Source organism: Platalea leucorodia (genome assembly GCF_965183815.1).
Source record: "Platalea leucorodia genome assembly, chromosome: 4".
NCBI lineage: Eukaryota > Metazoa > Chordata > Aves > Pelecaniformes > Threskiornithidae > Platalea > Platalea leucorodia.
The window spans coordinates 50,238,143-50,261,658 of record NC_138826.1 but is presented as its reverse complement, the minus strand read 5'-3'; the positions used below and the strand labels follow the sequence as shown (position 1 = coordinate 50,261,658).

Here is a 23,516-nt window from a genome sequence, read left to right as displayed (position 1 = left end):
CGCAGCGCGCCGCCCCCCGGCCGCCCCCCCCCCCCCCGCGCCCGGCGTTACCTGGGCGCCGGAGCCGATCTCGGTCGGCCGGCGGGCGCCGAGCGGCTTGGCCGTGGTCTGCAGGTTGATGGGGCCGCTCTGCGGGGGCTCCACGCCCGCCGCGCTGCAGCCCAGCCCGCCGTTGAGGTGCGCCGTCACCATCGCGATGGGAGCCTTGGCCGGCAGGACGGAGATGGCCAGGCTCTGCCCGGGGCTGCCGCTGGGGCTCCCGCCGCCGCCGCCGCCGGGTGCCTTGAGGAGCGCCGGGACGCCGCCGGGCTTGGCGCTGCCGCTGGCGCCGCTGCCCACCAGCACGGCCGCGGGGCAGCTCCGCACCGCCAGCTTCTGCCGGGGGAGAGAAGGGGAGAGAGAAGCGGCATCGTCACCCGCCGGGCTGCAGCCGGACCCCGGACCCCCGCCGCCGCCGCCGCCGCTCTGCCCCCCGGCTCCCCGGCCGCTCCGCTCGCCCGCGGCTGGGGCTCCCCCGCCGCGCTCGGCCCCTGCCAGCACGGATCGGGGTTTCGTTTCTTGCCTTTCACGGTTTTCTTCTTGGAAGGGGAGGCGGGCAGGGGAAGGGCTGGGCTTCCCCCGCTCGCTCGGGAACTCGCGGGTGCGCTCGGGGCTTTCAAAGTCTTTTTGTTTTGTTTTTTTTTTTTCCTTTGGTATCTGTTTATGCCCGGAACTAACGATCCTGGTACAGGTCTAGATAATACTGCAGCTTTAATTGATAATAAAAGGCTTTTAGTCGCAAAGAATGTTATTTTCAACTTTCCACTTTCCCTTAGTCCGACCGACCATTACACGTGCTGGCCTCGCCCCAGCGCTCGCTTCCTTCTTGCGGGCTTGCACCCTGACTGACTTTGGAGTCGGTTTTTCTGTTTTCCCTTGAACTTTTTTTTTCCACCCCCCTCACAAACTTCCACTGTTTTTCCAGCGTTTTGGTTTTTTTGTTTGTTTGTTTGTTTTTTCCCAAGCTAACTTTTCTCCATAGCACCCACTTTAACTCGCAGTTCTCTGTTTCTCTTAACAGTTGTACTTTTAAATCGCTACAGAGTGGCTATTCTGTCATCTATAATAGGAATGCGTTGATTATGATCTTGTTATACTATCTCTTACAAGACTCGTATTTCAGATTTCTATAGGCACGCTGAAGTTGCCATATGGTAAATGCCCGTGTCTGCGTAAAATGCTCGCTTTTGAAAAGAAAAAAACTTTATTTATAAAGTTGTTGCGCTTCAAATAATCTCAGAAGCTGTTCTTGTTAATGCCCTTTAGGCAGGTTAGGTATATGTGGAAAAAAATATTCTGGTTCAAGCCTCTTTCGATACTTTGAAGTATTAAACATTTTTAAATTAAAACTTTTACTTAATCCGGCAAAGACTTCTGCCCATGTTTAACTTTGTTCGCTGACCGGTCCTGTCGGCTTCAATGCAATTGCACCCAATGCGTAGCCTCTCAGGAAACTTCACCACCTCTCTAGGTCTGCTGCTGTACTATTAAAGTCAATAAGAGCTTTGTTGTCAACTTTGCTTGTTTAAAATACAGTATCTATATATGTGTGTATATATATAAAGTCACAGACGTGCTTGGTTCTTTCCAGAATCAAGGCTGAAAATCTTACTTCTGGGCATAAAGTAGAAGCCTTGTACGAAACTTAACTGACTTTTAAGAAAATACCTCCCTTCTTACCTTTAAACCCCTTATACCCTTTAAGACTGTAAAGCCTCAATTGTCAAATATATTTGCTCCAGGAACTGTAGTTTGTGTATTTATCTGAAACAGCAAGCATGCACTTTATCAGAGATACCTGCTTCATATTTTAATATAAAGAAATTACTTTTTTTTTTTTTAATGTCAGCATTATTCTAGTAATCGTGACTTCATACAAATTGTTTTAAGCTTTGTTCATTTTTGCCTTTACCTTTCGTTCTCCATTATCCTTACAGTCATCCCAAGGAAGCATAGGCAATGTTTTCCTTAAACTATGCTGTTGCGTGTCGTAGATATTTGAAGAGGAAACAACTTTTCTTTCAGTACAGAATTACACCTGTCTGTTAGTTTAAAAGTACTCAAGTGAAAGCCAAGAAGCTCAGGTGCGTTTTGTGTAGGTGGGAAAAGTTGCTTATGACAAAATTCTATAAAACCACTATTTCTCTGTTACGTTGTAGTACAGTTTTCCGCTGATGTTCCTTGTACAGGTATGTTGCTACAGATGCAGAATGACCGCGTGTAGGCGAGCTGAACACTACCTCTCCCCAACTCTACTGAAAACCCCCTTGCGCAGTGCCTTATTAACCTGTACAGTAATACAAAGCTTTCGGATTAAGAGTTCAGCTTTGTGGCTGCATTTTCGTTTTGATTTTTGGCACGTGAAAAACTCTAAAAGCTCACAGACTGGCAGAAAATGCTGTACGGGGTTACGGGGCTATAAAATCCATTACCTAACTAGAGTTGGTCCAGGAGTGAAATTCTCGCTCTGCTACAGACAACCAGAGGTTTGCTGCTGACGTCAGTAGCGCCAGGGTTTCTGTTTTTCGAAACTAAGAGCATTCGCTAGCCCTGGTAGGTCACTGTACGGATGAAGTGTCTTTTAGTGTTTGTGCTCGGACATGGGAACATTGGGATTACCCAATGAAAAACTTCTCACAGAAATACTCGGTGTCACTGTACTCATATTTTCACTTAAAAGAAATAAAATTCCTAATACGTAATATTCCAGTGGTATTAGTACAGCTTTACTTTTCTCTCAGGCAGTTCAGCAACAGAAAACACCCAAGCAAACAAAACTCCATGATCCCAAAAGATCTACAATCTTTGGTAGCTCAGTGGAAAAAGCAAGTAAATAAGTAGAAGATTATGACATTCCTGACAAAAATCAATATGAAGTAATTGCTTTTTATCTTGTTCCAAAGGAGGAAATTGTACTGAGAAGTAAAAATGCAGAAATTCTGCAAACAAATAAACAAAAACTGTCACTACTCAAACTACCGTCCACCCCATTTCCACCATTCTCCCTACCCGCATTAACAGTGAGTTAGTTTTGTGTGTCTTTGCATGTGAGGTGTGCTAGTATTTTCCTAATATACTGGCAGGCCTGCCTATTCATGTGTATGCGACAGAAAAAGCTGAGGAAATAAGGGTTACTGCTTGTTTCAGTCTAAATTGAGATAAATATTAAATGCTTGTAAAATTGAACATTGATCTCCTAATGAAAAACTTTCTTTTTAAGTTAGGTTTTGGGGCTTCTCTAAGTAAATACAGGGGAAAAATGGTGTCTCTGTGAGAGGCTTGCAAGGCCCAATCAGCCCATGCCAGTCACCTCCCCAGGGAACAATGCTATGCTAAATTTATTTAAATAACTGCAAATTCTAGAAAGTAAATATGGAAGCGTATACAAAGGATCAGGTGCTCAAGATTAGCTTCCAAAAGAGAGTTACAGAAAAATTGTCTGTCTGGGGGAAAGCAGCGACAGTATCTCTTCTGTGTCTCATTTATTAATTTTCTGAAAATGTACCTACCGAAACTTCAAAAATACCCCCCTTAATCAGATTACATTAGTTAGGAGATGAGCTATTATGTGGTTTTTCTTTGTAATGACCTTTTTTATTTTATACCCCCGTGAAGACATTGATAAAGGAGTGTTGGCAGAAACAAAGATTATGATATGAGAGATTACAAAAATCCTCAACAAAACCTACATCTGCCGTATTCTATTTCTGCCAGATTAATTAAAAGAATAGTCTTGGTTTTTAAAGAGAGAGAAAATCTGCATTTTGAGAATCAGTCAGCATAACATATTCTATGACACTTTTGGAATTATGAATAATAAGAAACTAAGCAAGCTTTGGACACTGGAGCTGAAAACATGTGCTGATATAAGGGCAGAGCCAAAAGAGAAAAAAAAAAAGAAAATAATATTGGCTTTAAATGCTGGAAAGCAGGTCGCTGCTTCTCATCCACAGCGTAACAGTCCTCACAATACACCAATTTTGAAGCAGTGCCTTTTCAATAGCAACACAACTTTCATTTTCACTGCAGGATGCCACAGGCAAACCGGAGTTTGAAATATGTATGCCAGTCACATGCAAACACACTACAATGTGCTGGAAAGCTGCCGCTTGTTTATGATTTCCCATCTTGTACGTGGCACAGTCTCAACTATTCAAAGCAGAGCTAATATTTTTTCCGTAGTGATCAAAATAACACTGGCCTTTCTATTTTTTTGTACATGTAAGCCCTCTCCCCAACCCCTCCTTTCTATCGAGGTCCGTGCTGTGAAGGTTTGCAGGTGAGAAGACAACCGGGCAACAGTTTTAGCCTCCCCTACTAGCAGTTACTCAAACACTACTTCTCCCATCACGTACCATGAATCATTCTGTTTAGTCAATAAAGAAATGCAAAGAGCAAAGGGAGAAAGGATTTGAAGGCGGCCGTGCTGTTGTGACACGCACAGCGAGCAATACCGTCCACGTACGCACGTACACGTGCGCACAGACTCCAGCCAGACTCGGCACGGACAGCATCACTTGTAGTGCAAGGTTTCGGTTCCTTCATTTTTACTCTGCTGCAGCTTACATCACGTCTTCAAATCCTTACCGATCTGATGTCAACTTTACCTCGCACATATACCTCAAATAAGAATACGGTCATATTCTGCAATAGAGGAATGCACAGCTACTGGCTGCTCTTCGCCACGGCAGTGATTTAAAATAGACGCATGCCTCTCAACAAACCTTCACGTTTTCCTAGTAAAATATGAGACCTGCTTAAAAAGGACCTAAAATTCACTGTCCATCACATTTATATTTTAACAGCTACATGCTGTAGATAGAGACTTCAGTTCATTAATCTTTCTAGAACGATGCTCTCCTGACAAAGCAGTTTCGCCCTGAAAAACTGCAATTGTTTTCAGAGCAATATCAGTTCTTTTCCTTAGTGGCCCCATGGCTAAGAGAAAACATTTGGCATAACCCTGAGAGTTTATTTAGCTTGCAGAAGACTGGCAATCCACTTTCAAGCCAAAATGATGGCTTGTCAATTAATAATTTAACATTCGGCACTAATCTAAGGCCCTGCATGCAAAACAGCCGAACAGACTTCTCCAGCAATGAGGGCCATGACCTCTGTTCATTTACTCAATTGTCACAATAACATTCTCTTGAACAACGGAATATTTAATATTCAAAGAGTGACAACACACAAATGCATTGCGGACAGGCCCCCAGCTCTGGCACGTTAGTATAGTGGCTTAGGATTTTGGTACAATCCTATGAATTTCTACGTATTTCTCATATATTTCCAAACTGCTACTTACATACACGGCTGATCCTGCCTGATCTGTGCCTTGAGTCACGAACCAACCACCTGCATAACTTTACACACTGAAACAGAAATGAGCAGGGCTTTGGCTGAGCACATCCACAGGCACCCACAAGAGTTCGGTGGATGCTTATGGAGGCGAAAGGCTCCAGAGTCTGTATTTTATCCCATTAAAAAATGCTTCCCTTTGCGTACAGCCCTTGGGCACCAAGTTGCCTGTGCCCAAAGAGAAGACATTAAAACACGCTTTCATACAATCAAGGATGAAGACGCTCGCATGGAAAAGTTTTATGCAGTGTTCCTGAAACGCTGCATTTCGATGTAACGGTGTTGAGACGTGCAGCCGAAGAGGAGGAGGAGGAGGAGGAACGTTTTTAAGGAAGGCCGGGGTAGTTGCTCCTGCCAATCTCTCGGTAAATGACCTGCCAGTTTGATGCAAGCGCTCGCCCTGCGACGCCCAAGCTGGGGCGGGGGGAAGGGATGGGGAGAAAGGAGGGGAGGGAGGAGAAATTGCTCGACAGAAGTATTTTTAATGACCCCCAGGGAAGGGTCACCGCGGCGCAGGATGATGTGCGGTACCCAGGGGCAGGCAGCCTTCCTCCTCCTCCTCCTCCTCCTCTAGGCCGGCGCTGTGCGGAGCCAGCGGACGCCCCCTCCGTGCCGCAAAACCCTGTGTCCCCCCCATCCTCTCCTAAAGGAACCCCCCAAAAGCACACTTAATAAACGAGGAGGTAGTGACTGCCGGACTAGGTGGGCCTCGGGTGTTGGTTTCTGTCAGGAGGATTAAAAAAATATCTGAAGAAAATCTGGGACTCGATCGAAACAGCCTTTCCAGGGGCGGACTTTCAGCCAAAGGAGGCTGAAACAGGGGCAGGGAGGTTTACGTGTGCTGAAGTACAATCTCAGCATTATTATTTTTTTAAAGGCTTCTTTTGTCTGTTGGTTTCTTCTTTTTCTTTCTCTTTCTTTCTTTCTTTTTTTTTTTTTTTGACAACTTCCTGCCTGCCTGTCATTAGAAGTAAGAATGTATTCCTTTCTCGCTATCAGATCGCAGTTAATTAGCCATCGCTGCAGCAGGCTCAAGGATTTAAATTCAAAGTGAAACTCATTCTAATCAAAACTGCAGCAAACTGGGGGTTTTGTTTGACTTTAACCTGAAAGTCAGTTATTGTACCGCTGATGTACATACCGCATTACCAGCTGAGTGCTTTCAGCATCCCTCTATCAGTGTGAAATATTTAATCGGCGCAAGGATCCAAACAGCACAGCAGAGGGGAATCTAGTGTGTGCATTAATTTACTTTCAGTTGAAAAGCAGTAAAGCAGGTCAGAAACATATAACCTTCTCCCTCCCCCCCCTCCTCTTGCCCCTCCCAAACAAATACACAGCACATCAGAAGAGTTTTGGTGGAGGGGGAGGGAATGAAAGCCACCCTGGATGAATCCAGATTGGAGAGTCAGACAATAAATTAGTCGTTCCTGCCAAAGAATGACAAACACTGCCTGGAACAGAAGAGGGGAACAACCCCTCCCTCTAAACATAACCCCCCAAATCCCCTCTCAAATTAATTACACTGGGTAATTGTTTGGTTTTTAATCTTTGACTCTTTTTAAGCTAGAAAGATGGCTGAATGATTACCCCTTCTGTGTATGACATTAATTAGAAAGAAAGCAAATGCCAGGAAATAATGAAACAGTCTTTCTGTTAAGGTGCCATGGCTTTGGATTTTCTGACCAGCCATGATCTCCAGGAAAGGCTTCCATTAATACTATTGGTATTAAAAACCTGTTTTAGAAGCATTCCCAAGCTCCTCTACACATCAGCAATTTTATATATTGCAGAAGCATACTGCAGCGTACAAAAGCTAAACTTTTTCCGCTACCAAATCTACCCTTGTATTTCTCGCTTATTCTCTGAAGACAATCAAGTTCCTTATCTCCTTGATATCGTAACAAGAATATCGACAGGCCGTTTTCTTTCACAAGGGATCATTTACAACGTAAACATTACATGAACAAACTTGTACAGTCCTGCAAGCAAAACCATCGCGCAGAAATGCAACGACAGGCGATGATTAAAGTTGCACCAAAAAGCCCCACCCCAGCTCACCAGTCTGACATGGCCAAAACTCTCAGCATGGCTGCCTTCCAGGACAGGGTAGCAGTGAAGAATTAGCAGATTTATGTAAAGAGAGAATTTTCCGAACTGGTAAATACCCTAATAATGGTAACAGTGGGCTTAGAAAAGCACATATTCACTCAAGTGCAATTAGCCTTTAATTTCTGAAACCATTAAACAGCTTGCTGACTGAAAAAAACAACGCGTTTTCAACTGTATTGCTAACTGCCAATCCGCTCGTCAAAGCTCGGAATTATCCGCTTAGTGACTTGTAAACAGCACTTTTTAACTAACAAGGGGTAGGGGGGAAAGAGGACGATATTTAATGAGAGAAGTCAGATTCGTATTATGGAACATTCTGGAAGTGCCTGTGCATCTTGAAGGAGAGGAGGAGGGGGAGCTAGGGTTTTTTTTTTAATAACCTCACAAATAATCCCTCCTCCTTTCTCTCTCTCAAACCATGTCAATGATCAAGGAAATGAGAACAAGGCGCTTGATTCACAGCTGACTCTCTCTTCTTGTTACATCAGATCAAGAAGGAGCAGTCTAACAGGGGGGCCGATTTCTGCAGGGGAAACAAATATACAAGCTGGCATTTTGTCTCCTACTCCTATTAATTAGCCCGCTTTTCTGTCAGAAACAGTTTTTAAAACTTGCAATGGAGTTACACATGTGCCCACTCACACATACGCTGCATATACGCATCCAGAAAATTAAATATTATGCATGTGGGATAAACCCCTCCCAAAAAAATCTTCAAGGAAAGAGTGGTTGGTTTCCGATTTTCTTTGATGGATGGATCTCTATTCTTTCCCTTAATCCCAAGAAAAACTGCATAGTAAACTGCTGATAGTAAGATGCAGCCGGCGCTAAAGCCCCCGTTAGTGACAGCCTTTGGATGGGGTGCATTGTGCTCTGGATCAGGTCTGTGGCGGCGAGAGTGCAGCTCAGTCTACACATCTATGAAACGCTTCTTTTAAACCCAAACTTACAACAAAGGAAAACTTTGGCTTGATCTCACTTCGAATAAACCCGAAAGCATACAGCCATCCTCTTGGCAGGTCAGAGGAGGGTTTAAATGGCTCCCTGCTGTGTAACATGGGTTCTCCCCTAGCCCCAAAGCTGGAGTCCTACTTGCCATTAGCAACTCCAAATTTACATCCTTTTGCTGTTGCCAACTGAAGTTTCCCATGATTTGCCATGTCCTCTGCATTCAAGAGGACCGCATTCATCTGGCTTATTTAATGTTAAAACCCCAAAACAACTCTCCACAAACAAACACACAAAAAACCAAAACCCGAGTGTACACCATATAAACTACTAATGTGCTTCTAATTTAAGTTTTGAAAAAACAAAGGCAGAGTGATTAAAGGCCAGGAGCATGCAGCTCAGCATATGGAGCCACAGTAAGTGCCCTAGAACAAGTTGAATGTTTCCATTGTGTGAAAGACTCATTCATTATAGCTACAAGATGCAGCGCAGACATTTGCATTTTTAGAGGGGCATCTTGTCATTTTTAGATAAATCATGGGATCCAGACCCTTTCTAAATGGCATCAAAGCTCACATTTCTTGATATCCTGCCTCCCTTTGTTTCAGTACGCTGCCTCCCTGTTTTCTTTTCCCCTGCATGAATGTCATTAAAGTTTGCATCCTAGTATGTCTCCAGACCAAGACGTGAACTCAGGGGCTTCTCGGTTTTGCCTAAAAATGTGCTGCTTTCTATGATCAAGCAAGGCAAAAAAGAGATGCAACTGCATGCAATCAGAAAAATAAACAATAAATTAATTTATTGTATCCAGTTTCAAAGCTGCTGCCTCCTGATTCACATTCCCTCCCCCTATTTTCCTCCCACCAGCCCCCCCACCCCAGACCTGATAATCATTTCTTTGATTTCTCCCTTCTTCACCCCAGCTTAAAAACAAATTTGGAAAAGCACATCTTTCTTGTTGTGGCAGAAAGAATTGGCAATACAATAAACTAAGCCAAATCCTTCCCCCCCCCCCCCCCCCTCTTTTTCCCAGATAACACAGAATCCTCCTGAAATGAACAAATGTAACTGTGAACAGATACAGACTTCCCATGGGATCAAACCATCGGTTCCTCCGTATACATATAAAGAAGAAAGAAGTTAAATGGTTGCATTTCCCCCAAGGGAAGGCAGAGCTTCAGTTGTGAGGTATTCCCATCAGAAATTCTGGATAAGTTGCAAAAAAAAAAAAAAAAAATCCCTGCCTCCTCTCCAGACCTTGTATAGACATTTCCCCAGCAATTCTACATACGCACATTTCATTCCAACAGCACGAGCTTCTAGTATTACCGTGTTACTCTGGAGTGATTACTGTTTTCCAACGGCAGGAATATTTGCATGGTAGTCATTAAACTGCTCGGAGCAACCTTTCAATTTTCCGACACTCCAAAGTATAGCTTTGGTGAAAGCAAACAAAGCAGAAGGGGAAATAAAGAGCCCAAACTGAGTGCCCACATTTAGGCACCTCAGTCCAAATCCAGGCTCGTGTGTCCGCAGGGACAACTGCCAACTGGCACAGGGGCAGCAGCGGCCAGAGGCAAAGTCACCCTGTGCTCATGCACCCTGAACCCAGGTGACTCTGCTCATCTTTGCAAGTGAATGTTGGCACATGAATGAAACTGAGCTCTAGATTTCGTCACAAAACCTGAAGAGAGTGCTTAGTTGAGAGGACAGAAGAGGAAGGCAACATTATGAACAGTTTTTTTGCAAAACCCATCAGCTATTAGCAGACCTTACTAATGAAAAACCCATATGGCTTGGCAGCACAGTGACTAGTGTCCTTCCACCCCAGCCTCGGGCTGGACCTGTGTCTACTTCTGGTTAAGCACATCAGAACTGAAATGTAATCGGAGGTCTCTTCTAAGACTTCGATAAATCCCTTTGCTTCAGTTTCCCAACTTGATAACATGTCTTCCTTGCAAAGGTATTGTGAAAATTAACTGGCTAGCATCTATTAAATGCTGTTTGTTTGTTTGTTATTAAAGGCAAGTTAAGTCATATGATCTCATCTTAATCCAATAGATACATGGCTGTCAAATCAAAGCTAGTGCACTATTGCACTGTTTATCTAATCTTGCCTGCCGATATTTTCTAACGTCCTCCAAAGAAACCCTTGTGGAGATGAAGACGAGACTTCACAGCTCCAAGTATTTTTCTGGGGCTGTGTGCGTGGGCCTGGCCACATATTGAACTAAGTGGAGGGCACAAAGTTAATTACATGTCTTTTCCTTTCCACAAGTTGCATAAAAAGCAATCTACAGATCCAGAAATGTAGCAAAGCCCAGAGCCAGAGATGACAAACACACAACTGATAATTACACCTCTAAAAAGAGGTGCTACAAGTCTGAAAAAGAGAGGCGTTCAAGGAAGCTGGAAGGAATGGGAGAGGAGACACACGGGGGGGGGGCAAACTTCTCACAATAGCGCTCTTGGATCTCTGCTTGTCAATGGACAGAAAAGGGTTGAAGTGGCAAGCCTCAGAGATTTTCCTCCTGCATCATAATTATAAATTATGGAATGAGAATGATGAACAATTGTGCAGGTGTTTTGCAGAAGTAAATTAGAAGGATGAGTTGACAACGGACTTCCATCTCAAAACTTCTTACTTTCTAATACACCTTAATATACAAAGGATGAAAGTCTCAATGCCTTTCTCTGTCCCTTCCCAGGATCTCCGAGCATCCCCACATCATTCGTAGAAACCCCTTTGACCCGATGAAACCCCTCCAGAGTACAGCTCTGAGTACACCTGTGGGAGGAAGCTGCAGGAGCTAAAACTGAGGCCGCAGAGACACACTCACTCCCATGACGTATCAAGTCAAAGCCTGAAATTGAACCTTGACGTCGCAAACCCAAAACTTCAGTCATCAAGAGAGCGCCCTCACTTCATTTTTCCTTCAGTTGCACCACTTCATTTGTCACGTGCCCTATCCAAAACATAAATTTGAAGAGTCAAACCTCGCTGTTTATCCAACCTCATGGTTGGGTAGGGTAGCTGCCGCAGCACTTGAGGCAGCAACAGCAGTGAGTGGTTTTTTCTGTCTTTCAAGATGTGGGTGTTCAAAAAGGTAGATTATCAAACAATGGATTATCAAAAACAGAAGGTCATTTTCAAAACCTGGCTGAATACCACCTGATCAAATATCACCCCTTACAGAAGTAGAGGATACTGGAAATTAGGAACTCCAAGCCCTCTGTCACGTGCTCAGACCACTGTGCAATGCTCTACTTTTTTTATGGGGGACGTATAAAGGCCTAGTTCCTCTAGGGACATGGGTGGTTTAGACAGATGAAAAAAAAAATTAACCTCCCCTCCCTAATCCCCCCCAGTCTGACAAAGAATGCTGTATGAGTACATACATGTGAAAAATCAAAAGCAAACTTTTACAGTTTGAGAATCATAAGTAATACCACTTGACTAGATACAGATAATTGATCAGTCATAATAAGAGAGGGATACAGCACGTAATATTTTTCTTTTAATGAGACTTCAGAGAACTCATGAAAAAACTATTTAGAGTGACTGAACTGTACAAATATATTAGCAGATGTTGAAAATATTGGGTAAATTTAAGAAACAAGGGAATGATATGCTTTCACTCTAACTTAATGGAAATGCAAATGATAAGATAATGCTTAAAGGGAAAGAAAGGTATACAGCAGCAGTATTGGGAAAGAATATTACAAAGAGACAAAGGAGCTGCTAATGAAGGACTGTGTAGATCCTAGGATGAAACTAAGACACTACACAACCATTATTCCAGAAGCCAAAGAGAGAGTAACGAGCAACAAATAATGCAGATCATGCCAATGGCAGTAAATAAAATGGAACGTAGAAGAGAGAATGAGAAAGAACAGACTGGGCCCACTTCAAAACAACAATAGGAGAGGAACACAATGGCTAAGGAGAAAGCAAGGACACGCTACACAGTAACTCTGCTGTTGCCTTCACACATAAAGATGGAGATGATTATATAACACACAGAGAAAATGGAAATTATCCGCAAAATTTAGACGCTAGTCTGCAGTTGTGAGTATCTGAACTAGTTTCTAAACTACTCCCATGAACAGCGACAGGAGAAAGAAAGACATTTTGTATGTTGATTTTCTTGCTATGGTAGTGGAAAGCACTTAGATACTTCAGCCGTGAGAGCTATAGAGGTAGTTGCACAGAGTGACACAGATCTGTGTGTATACTTAGAAAGGATTCAAGGGCACAAAAGAAAGGCGAGAAGAGAATGAGAGAAGCTTTAGCAAACTTTTTCACAACTTTGTTACGTCTAAGGATCGGAATAAACAACATCCTCTTGGCCTTATTTCCCATTGTGTGCTATGGAGTGCAAAACATCATAGCCACTTAATAAAAACTCTACCTCAATCAGTCACTCACATCCTTTGCCTGGAACATTTATCACAGCCGACAGCTTTTCTTCTGGTAAAAGCCATTTTGCAAAGAAGCTGAACACAAAAAATGACAGGGTGGTCAGTAAAAACCGATGCTCTGGCTCTCCAGTTCTGCAGCGTGCCCAATTTTTTTTTACATTTCCATTTGGGCTAGCTTTTTCTTCTGCAAGAGTGGAATGCATTACATCTCTTCAGAGCAGAAGGCAAGGACTAGGACACGGCCATGGAGGTCTGTGGCAGGTTTGTGCAGCAGCCCCTAGAGATCCGAGTTCAAACACAGGCCAAGCCATAAGTGGGAAAGAAAAAGGAAGTCCTTGTTCCAGTTCCCGTGTTCCAAAATCATCTGGGGTGTAACTCCCGCCCTGGGATAAGATTGGGCTGCAGTTGTGTGAACTGCAAAGGCATGATGTAGAAAAAGAATGGGGCAAATAAGGGGCAAAATGATGATTTGCTCATTCCAGTGGATTCCAGCTGAGCAGGCGGTGAGGATGTTAACAACACTCGATGTGGAAGAAGTAGCTCTCTGCACAGCTCCTCTATTGATACTGTGACTGCATCCAGCCTCACATCATTTTATTCCTGCTTTCGCCCCTGCTTTTATTCTTTTTTTTTTTTTTTTTACTGAAGAACTAAAGCCTTTAAAGGGAACTGTGGAAAAATAAAATAAAGCCTAATAATGATGGCCTTCTCCAGGAGGTGAGGGGAACAGGCCATGTCTTACCAAGCATTGTACGCCAATATAAATCCACAGTGCTTCCAAAGAAAGCCGTCTCCTGGTCTCTTGATCCTCCTCCTGTGCCATCCCAACCTATGTGACTGCACCAGCATTCAGACAGCTCTGCAATAAACCAGTAGCTCTACTAATTAAAGCTAACCTGGCAAAGAAAAAACCCTAGGTTTTAGCGCAGATGGGTTACCCACCTCAGCTGACACCCTAGCTGCAGAAACAACTGGGCCAATGCGGCAGGAGGAGGCAGTGGGGAGGAAGAGTGAAGCAGAAGGGAAAGGCACCCTTCCAGAAGAGTGCTGGCGTGGTGTTTGGGCAGCTCTGGGCATAGGCTTGGCAACTTGACAATGAATTGTGAGGAAACTGGGAAATATAAAAGAAGGAATTAAAGAATAAAAGAAAGAAACAGAACACATGCAAGAGCCCATTAGGACAAGGCACCTTGGCCAAAGGAGCCAAGTAAAAAGCCACCATGTCTTTCACCACTAGGCGAACAAGTTGTAGTGATACTACTTCCAGTAGTAATCAACACTCACTTTCTTCAGCTGAGTGTTCACCAGCCTGTGTGGAAACAGTCCCATTTCCAGCAGACCACTGCCTACAACATAACCAATGATAATATGCAGGCTCAGCAGGGAGGCTAATGACTGCGTGGACACAGTGAGTAAATTACCCTCTCAACCCTCAGAGGATTATAGGTCTCTGTCAAGTCATTCAGATCTACAATTTGACCTGTCTTAATTTATAGCTTGCCAGGGAATACGTTCTGTATTCTCAACAGCCATTTCAAGGAAAATAAATCTCTTGGTTATAAAAATTATTGTTACATTTAATAATTCTAATAACAATTTCTACCTACAAACAACCTTTACCAAAAAAGTTTATGCACTGCAAGTTCACACCTCAGCTTAATATACACTAACATCCCCATGTAGACATGTCCACCTACAAGACACCACCCTGAGTCTCACGCTGACATGAAAAATAAGAAATAAACCACAAGAATGGGAGCCATCAAAAAAACAACTCAACAAAAATGATTAAAAAAAAATCAGTTGAATGCAAATGGAGAGAGCAGATAAGAAACAGGACATTAAGGGAAATGCATTCAAAACTTAGGATTTTTTGACAGTATTCTTTCCAGGAACCAAAAGCAAGATATCCTGGAATGCAGTGCTGTGCTAGACTAAAGGCAAATGCATTCAATTTTTTAACTAAAAGTTTCAGGAAGAAGTAAGTACAGCATCAGAGATGTTTTCTGAATGTGAAGGTGGACAAAGTGGCAAGAGACAAAGACTGCTGAATTCAGCAGTAGCTAAATCTATAAATGGGAAAAGCAATCTGTAAATGGAAACTTCTCCAAGCTGGAAAGAAAGTGAAGCTCCTAAGTATTTTAGCAATGAGCATGACTGAAACTCCTGCTATGTATTATACCCATATCATCCATTAACATCACTGCACTTAAGGGCTTATCAGCATTTCCACTCTAAAACTCAACATGATAGAAGTTTATTAGTTGATTGCTTATCTGGGGAGGGTGTGGATGAACGAAAAATGGCACATATGTTGAAAGAGGGCACATATGTTCTCAGCTGAGAGATTTGTGTTCTTTTTTTTTTTATATGCGCTCTAAGACATGCGAGCAATTTCCTAAGAGAATTTGCCGGTGAGCATCCAGTCTGTGAGCATAATAGGACTTGCAGTGCCACCCATGCATAAGCTGCAGAAAAACAGGGCAAGTCTAGCCCAGAATGACTGGAGTACAGAGGGAAATAAAACCAGGATTTTGATCCTGACAAACATGGCTTCACAGCAGCCAGTGCAGTCTTTATGCTGTTCCAGGAGCAACTCTAGGTCTGAGGAAAACAAAAACCAGCCCAACCGTTTTGGACTAGCACATGTATATGTCCAGACCAGCTTCTCTGCCAGCATAAAGGGGAGATGAGGTGCACACTCTGAGATGAAGCCAGCTGTTGGGCCAAGGGGATGAAAACAGGGCCTCCGATTTTGTGATACTTACTCATCTTCCAAGATTTATGCCTCTGCAGTTCCCTCCTCACTGAACTTAGTAACTGCAGATTTAAAACTGGCACACCTCCAGCTCAGAGCACTGCTGGACTACAGTCAGAAGAAACTTCTGCTTTAGTTTACGTGCTTACTGAGCTTTATTTTTCTCTCCTACAGCAGACTAACACCTATCAACTTCAGCAGAATTAGTCTTTGTTCAAACTGGCGTAAGAGCAAAAAGAAATCCAATTGAATGTATTTAAATGATTCTGCTACTTTCTCTGGTCACTAGTTTCATGAAGGGTAGCCACAACCAAGGCAGACTAGCTCAATGAGGCTCTCTCCACTGTCAGTTGTGAGAACTAGCTCAAACATGGAGCAAGGCATGAGGCTCCTCCGTCACCCCGTGGGGACCCTACAGACCCCACTGTGAGTTGATAGACCCACAGTCTCTCTGGGAACATCCTACTGGTGCCTTTACAGGGAAAGAGACAAGCACCTCAGAGGGAAAATCACTCCACCTGATAGGCAAACTCTCCTCTGAGGAGGTCTGTCTCTGTCCACTGACACTGGGCATATGGGCATATGGGCATATGGGCTTCTAATTTAATCATCCTTATTAGGTGATGAAGGTTGGAGAATTCAAGCCCAGAAAACTAAACAGTGCAACATTCGGTCATGCAAATGCACTGTTCTTTATCTCGAGAGATGTGTTTGTATAAAATTGGGATATCTCAGTGAGCTGCAGGAATTCTGTTTCCAAACCATGAATCAGACTCACCTTGCCTTAGTCCAGGCCTTTACGCCTTAGACCTTGAACGTCTCCTGATGTTCAGAGAAAACTCTGAGAAAACTGCTGAATAGCTCATGTTAGCATTTAGTTTGGCTTCAAACATGTTAAGAATTAGTCCAAATGACAAAAGCAGGAGAATTTGTGTATTGATCTCAGGGACAGGCAATTTAGGTGTAGACATCTCCTGTCCAGGTGTTCAGGATCCGGACTGATGCAGTCATGATGGTGCATAACTTGCCATCTGACAAAATATCCTGCCATCCCTGAACTGGATCTGTTGTCACCATGCACCTGCAGCAATAATCTCCCTCACACATGGATGGGCTGCTGACCAGCCAGCATTCCCCAGCAGAGGGGACAACATTGCCTATGAAGCACGGTAGCCTCGCCTTCCCCCTTTCCAAGAGTGACAGTTAGTTGTTCCTGCTTTTAAATTACAGGCAAAATGCAAAACAGCTCCTGAGATGTGTTCCCCTTGGTACACAGGCAACACGCATGTGTCTTTTCTGCGCAGCCTTGCGTAGAAGTCCTCCTACCTTGGAAAATTCTGGTTTTTCTTGAGGGGCTGCAGTGTAATATGAGAATGCTTTTGGTTAGGAGGTAGGCTGATAACTGTTAAGGTTGCTCATGCTGAGCAATGAAGCTTGGGTGTGACCTTATCAACAAGGATTTTTACAGCTACGCAGGAGACAGAGCAAAATGATCTGGACAAACTCAGTGTCCTGGCAAAGAGCACAAGAACAAGCAAAAGTTGGCTCATGGCAACAAAAATCCACCCTCACATCATCGTGACTAAACTATAATTAGATACCTCCATTTTTTTAATCACTCGTGATTCTTTTTAAGGGCTGGCAATATGAGAGTAAATTTCTTACAATTTTATACAGAAATATTGTTAAAGTGACTTTTCAACCCTTTTCATGCTGAAGTAAAAATAAAATTCTCACAATACCTAGTTTCTTTCAACGGACCAATAACTAATAGGACAGGTGCTGTAGGCTTTGGGTCTGGTACAGTAAGAAAAGGTAAACGAGTTTTAGGACAATTACTCTGCATTGTGTTCTATTAAAATATTAAGAGGCATGTGCCTGCTGGACCACAAGCAACCATGGAAAATACATTCTTTATGAAAAAGACAAGCCCTTCAAGGACAATGACAAACTTTTCACAGCCATCTGCAGGAATGGGAATGCATTTAACCATTGCCTGCCACCACGCCTGACTTCCAACACAGGAGACTACAGGAAGCTACAAGAGCATTTTTATTTTCCTTGGCCTCTCACTATGTTTCCTAGCACGTGGGCAAGAATGAATGAGGCTGCACACCTTCATTAGCACCTTGAGGAACTGTTATCCTTGAAAAGCAGTCACATTTACCTTGGAGACTGGCCCAAGCACTACAAAACTGGTTCCATTTTTCTTGGGACAAGCTCCAATGAAAGAGCATTTGCAAGGACTGCTAGAGGAAGCCTGTCAGATCCGTAGGGCATTTCTTATTTGCTGATTGTCCATCAGTGCCTCAAGCCACAGGGTGTGAGTCAGGTTCCAGCCCAAAACTGCTTAACTAGGCATGCACAGTAATGCATGTCTACCAGAAAATCTGTCGAAGGGACAAAAGCCATTGGTGCAGGGACACTCTAAAACTCCTTTGGATCACCGTTGGTTGCCATCTCATGGGCTATTGCATCTGCTGGTTACCACAGAGTGGTTTGGACATGACTATATGCACAGCTAAATGTCTTAAGGCAACTTTAGGGTTATTTAAATAACTGATCACATAGCACCAACCGGATGACCTAACTCAGGATTTCTTGCATGAAGCTTACAATTTCTTCCCAGAAGCTGTTCTGAAACAAAAGTTAAACCTCAATTTAAGGATTTCAAGTAATAGCACCTACTGCTTTACTAGGTTAATGACTTTCACTCTTAAAAATTCTCATCTTATTTCCAGCTTTAGCTTCTAGCCACTTACACCTTTTTCCCCAGCTGCAGAGAATAGCTGCCTGCTAACCTAGATGTTCCTTTCCCAGAAGACAGGGATGATGATTCTAGTTTTCTCCATGAGAACACCCATACCCACAGAGGGCACTGCAGTTAGGGTAGAAGATAAGGGAGCACTTTTGACTGCTTCAGCTTATGTCTGAGGCCAAATCAGCTTGTTGTATTCCTGGGAAACGCAACGCTTGCTCTACTGATCCCTGCTCTACTGATCCCTGAACCCAGCTCAATACTAGGACAAAAATGAACAGGGCCAGAGGACCCATCACCAATTTATATTTTACCTTCAGAATTTTGTGCACTGAAGCCAAATTCTCTTGATTCAGGTCAGGAGATTTTCCCTGGAGACAGTTGCCTCACATAAAATTAACCCATTATATTAACTAATGGTGTGTAAATAAAACCCATTTCAGTTACAATAAACTATATTCAATGAACAGTTATTCGCAATAAAGGGCTGAGTCAGAGGGAAGCTTGCCTGTGGCACTGTGATAAACTTTCAGTAAGATGCATTGCTCTTTGGCAAAATAGCTTTGCAAACTCTTTTATCACTGGTTTTGCTTTTACACTTAATAATGTAATAATAACTACGAGCAAATTAAAAGAATATAAGCACATCAACCAGGTACCTGTAATGTGCACAATTAGCAGTACACTTACAGACCTGTGCTGGAACTAAAGGAATTCCCATCCAAGCAAAGACCCAGTAGTAGTAGTAGTAGTAGTAGTAGTAGTAGTAGTAGTAGTAGTAGTACAGCTGAAGGGAAGAAAACCCAACACATTGCCATCCACAGATTTTCAGGCTACAAAGGATGATCCAGCTCACCTAGTCTGACATCTCATATAACACCACCATAGCATTCAACCAATTAGAGACTAATAATTTATTTTCAGGTAAAGCTTGACCTTCCAGAGAAGGCATCCTGCCTTGATATGAGGCTCTTATGAAATAGCAAATCCGCTATTTCCTTTGGTCATGCCTTCAAACAGTTAAATCCCCCCCCCCTCCCCCCCCCCCTTCCCCTTAAAGCCTTCAGCCTGGTTTCTGACTTGAATTGCTCAGGAGTTTTACCTGTAGTGGTTGCTAGGTTTGCTAGTGCTACTGGGCCTCTAGTATGGCCAGAATTTCTAATGGTTGCCTTGTTGCTCTAGAATTTCTGTATTTTAATCAAACTTAGGGAGCCAAAGCAGGCTGAGTGTGCAGGAGCATGTGGTATTCATGTGCAATGCAGCATGCAATCCAGCCTTTCGCCTAGCTCTCAGCCATTCGCATTCTGGCAACATCTCTCTTTGAAGTCCCCAAATACCCCCAGCCCAACAAAGAACAAATACCAGCTTCTGTGAAGCTACAGCAGAGAGAAAATGGTAGCTAAAAAAAAATGCAAAAGGCCAACTTCAAAGTTGTTGAATTTGGTGCTTGGGCTTTGAAAAACCTGTCATTTGGGAGGAAGGGTGGGAGGCTGCACTTTCCCCCTCCTTTTCATTAAACGGCTCTTCAGAACTTGGGAGAGCTACTGCTCTCATTATGCATTCCTCCTTCTGGAAATAAATACTTGTGTGGGTTGTCACATTAGTCAGTAGATAGATGTCAAAAACAAATTACAGCCTGGCATGGAGCCAAACATTGTGTGTGTGTGTGTGTGTGTGTGTGTGTTATAACGGAGTATCTGCTATTAAGAAGGTGGTTGGTTCAGCATGTCAGAGGGTGGAGCCTTTTCCAGGAGCAGAAGTCTTATAATGAGGGACTTTCTAAAGAAGGAACAGAGAATCACGATCTTGTTTCATTCCCTTCCCCACAAGGAGATATTACACAAACTCCCCATATGGCTCATCGCTACACAGAGAAATCCTACTCCTTCAATGCTTCTTCCAGCTCTGTGAAGTCAAAAATAAGCTAAGCAGTCCCACAGCTCAGTTCAGCCTTTAAATAAGCTGGGGCTCTCCAAAGGGATGGGAACCAAAAACTTATTTGTCCTTTCAAGGTCCAGAGAATCTCTCTCTCCCCGCCTGCCTGCCCCCCCCCCCCCCCCCCCATTTTACAGGTTTAAATCAGTTCTGGTGTCAGTTACCAAGCCCCAAATTCTTTTTCAAAAATAACAAGATTCAAAAATCATACCCAGCATCCAACCCTCACTCTGAAACACTAGTTTTTTCAATCTGAGACATCAGCATCCTGGATTATTACCAAACTGGTCCTCTGTGAATAAGATGAGCCACACTGCACATTCCTGCCCTGACGTTTTGCATGTGTGTAGATATGAGCCAGGGAAGGTATTCAGCAAATAGTCAAAATCCTGCACGAACCTTGATAAACAGAGGATTGCTTTTGAAAACCTAAAGGCAGAGGAGACTAAGTTCCATAATTAGATTATCTGATGAGAATATTTCAATGAATAAATGGAGTTATTTCAGTTATTCCTGGAACAGTTTGAAGATCAGCTGTTGTTATGACATGCCTTCCCACTGCTGTGCTACCGTAACTCTGGAACTGTAGTGGAAACTAGAGTGCAGGGTCTACAACTGCATCATTCTTCACCAGAGAGAGATGACAAAGAAACTCATAGCCTTCCCTCCAGTTTAGCAGATACCAGGTCTCTAATCTTAAGATACCTTTACATTGGCCATGCCTCTAATCTTAAGATACGTTTACACACTGCAGTGTAAAGACTACACATGATTTTTAGTAGGACACCACCAGTAACATCACTGTTCAAATATTTCTGAACCAGGTCACTAGTAGTGACTGTAAATGAAAAAAATTTAAAAAAAAAACCAACCAAAAAAACCCACAACAAAAAAACTTCATATAATTTCATTTAAATTCAGAATATTGACAAAACCCATGTATTCAAATATTGCAACTTCAACTAATCACAGAAACAATTTCAAAAAATGGGACTTAAAAAGCAATAAAGTCTTTTTTTTCCCCCTCTAATAATTCATTCTATAGGAGTGGTGTTGTCAAACTTTCAGGAATAATCACTACAAATGCAATTATTTATACAAACGAAAATGGAGAATTTATACACTCACATGATTCCAACAGCTAGGGCTTTAAAAATAAAGTCAAGTATTGTGCGACACACAATATCCCTGCTACAGTCGGCAGTGCTTCATTTATACGCTGTATACTCAAACTGGACAATGAAACTAAATTTTTCCAGCAGCATTTTACCTTATGCTGCTGTTCCAAACTTGTATTTCAGTCCTTACTCATTCTTGATGAGTCACAAGCTTTGCAAGCTTTCAGATTTCACCCTGCTAACATTTGCGTATCAAAATGGACCAGGACTTCAAATACTGTAAGCAGTGACAGGGCACAAATGTTTCTCTGAATCATCAGTAACCACATGCACATTTGAAGGATTATGCACGAGGGTTAAGGATGAGGTATGGTTTATAAACGTGAATATTCAGGTGAATTAAGTAAACTGAAGCCAATTTTGCACCACCTAAGGATCAATACTCCTACGCTACTTACGGTTTTAGAAACTATGCCTGGCAATGTTTGTCAGCTTATGACATCTCAGCAAGGATACCATGTCCTGCATTCACACAGAGGGGATTCTGAATTCCAAAGTCCTAAGTGCTTTTGTGACTCTGGGCCCAAGTTTTCTTATAGTGCTTAATACATAGAATTACCTGTTAGTGCTGTTACAAAATACTAACATTATGTGATAAAGAAGCCCAACCACCTCGGTCTGAAGCACTTCTTTGCTATAAGACACCCACACAGCATTGCAATATTCGTCTTACCAGCAACTTAGAGTAACACAGAGGTATGTTTACTTGTGGGCTTTTTGTTTGTTTGTTTGTTTCTTTGAACAAAACTGCCACAATAAAAGAAAACGTGGGCAGTAATGACCTTTTGTTTACAGAGGTATAACATATTGCCAGATTTTATGCTTTACAGAGTTTTGCTAACTGCAGCAAAGCTCAGAAAGAATACAAAACAGTGTTAAAAACTCCTCTCCATAAAAACAACAAAAAAACCCCAGCTAACATCCACCACAGGGAACTTGGAACCACCAGGTAAGAAAGTATTGGGTTTGTTACTGTTCTTTTATGTTTCAGCTGTCAGAAGAACTAACTCCTACAGCCCATTCCTAGCACAAGCATACACAAAAGCAGATTTAATAAGTGCCCTTGACTGCATCCATGTAGTTCTTTCTGTCTTAATGACTGGTTTCTAATGAAATAATTTAAGCCACTGGGCTGTCTCACAATATATGTTGCACATAAATGCAAATCACATAGGAAATATGAGCACTGTCTTTCAGAGAGCTGCAAGTCACTGTACAGTCCTCCTGGTTTTTTGGTGTTTTGCTTTTTTTTTTACAAGAGCAGTGAATTATGAGTGCTTACAGTGCACTTGTAATGATCTTCAAGGTCTCTCTTTTCTCCTCACTACATCCATTGCAAAGGCTCTAGACTAAATTCATCAATATGCTTAAATGATGTGAGTATACTGGTGACTTTTAGCAGAGGACTAGGCCTCCCGGAGTCGTCTTCTGGGTGGCATTACTGTCTGCCACTGGGTACAACTGCTGGGACTGAAGTGCTCCCGTGCCTGAACATCAAATAAGATTTGGGGATCTGGAATTCAGGGAATCAGATTACACCTCTCACAATATCATATTTGAAAATGTATCTGGACGCTGGAATCAGGGTTGAGGAGTGGAGAATGCCTTACTATATCTGGTTTAATAATACTTCGAGTTCTTTATTTTCCCTCTCATCTTTGTATACGTCAAAAATAACATCAGCTCCTGAACTATAAAACCAGGGAAAGTGCCTGCACTTCTGTTGGGTACCCTAAAGGGAACAGCTTCAACGCTGAATAGTCAGTCTCAGTTCATAAGACCCAGGCTTGATCAGAAATGCTGAATCGGTTTATAAATAACACATGGTGCTTTTGGTTTGGGTGACAGTTTCTCAGCACTTTTTAGAAAAAGCTGGATAAGTATACATAAAATAAATTAAAGCAGACTGGATATTTTAGATAGCCCAGTCTCTGCTGTGGATTGGATCTGTGAATCTGCTGCTCATAAAATGAGATTATTCGTATGGCTTCCAACTGTGGTCCTAACT

General features: G+C 42.8%; 1 protein-coding gene across 4 annotated transcripts in view; it reads right to left on the bottom strand.

The window, feature by feature from the left end:
• Positions 1-23,516, bottom strand: part of PHF21B (PHD finger protein 21B) — a gene marked incomplete at both ends in the record, with an annotated part of 165,933 nt that overhangs the window by 65,919 nt on the left and 76,498 nt on the right. For 2 of the 4 annotated variants that reach the window (XM_082309743.1, XM_082309744.1), the window contains one exon: positions 52-375. The exons of the other annotated variants lie outside the window; for them this stretch is intronic. In XM_082309743.1, the coding sequence (XP_082165869.1) occupies positions 52-375 (324 nt within the window). The remainder of the gene's footprint in view (positions 1-51; positions 376-23,516) is intronic. 4 annotated transcript variants of the gene reach the window in all.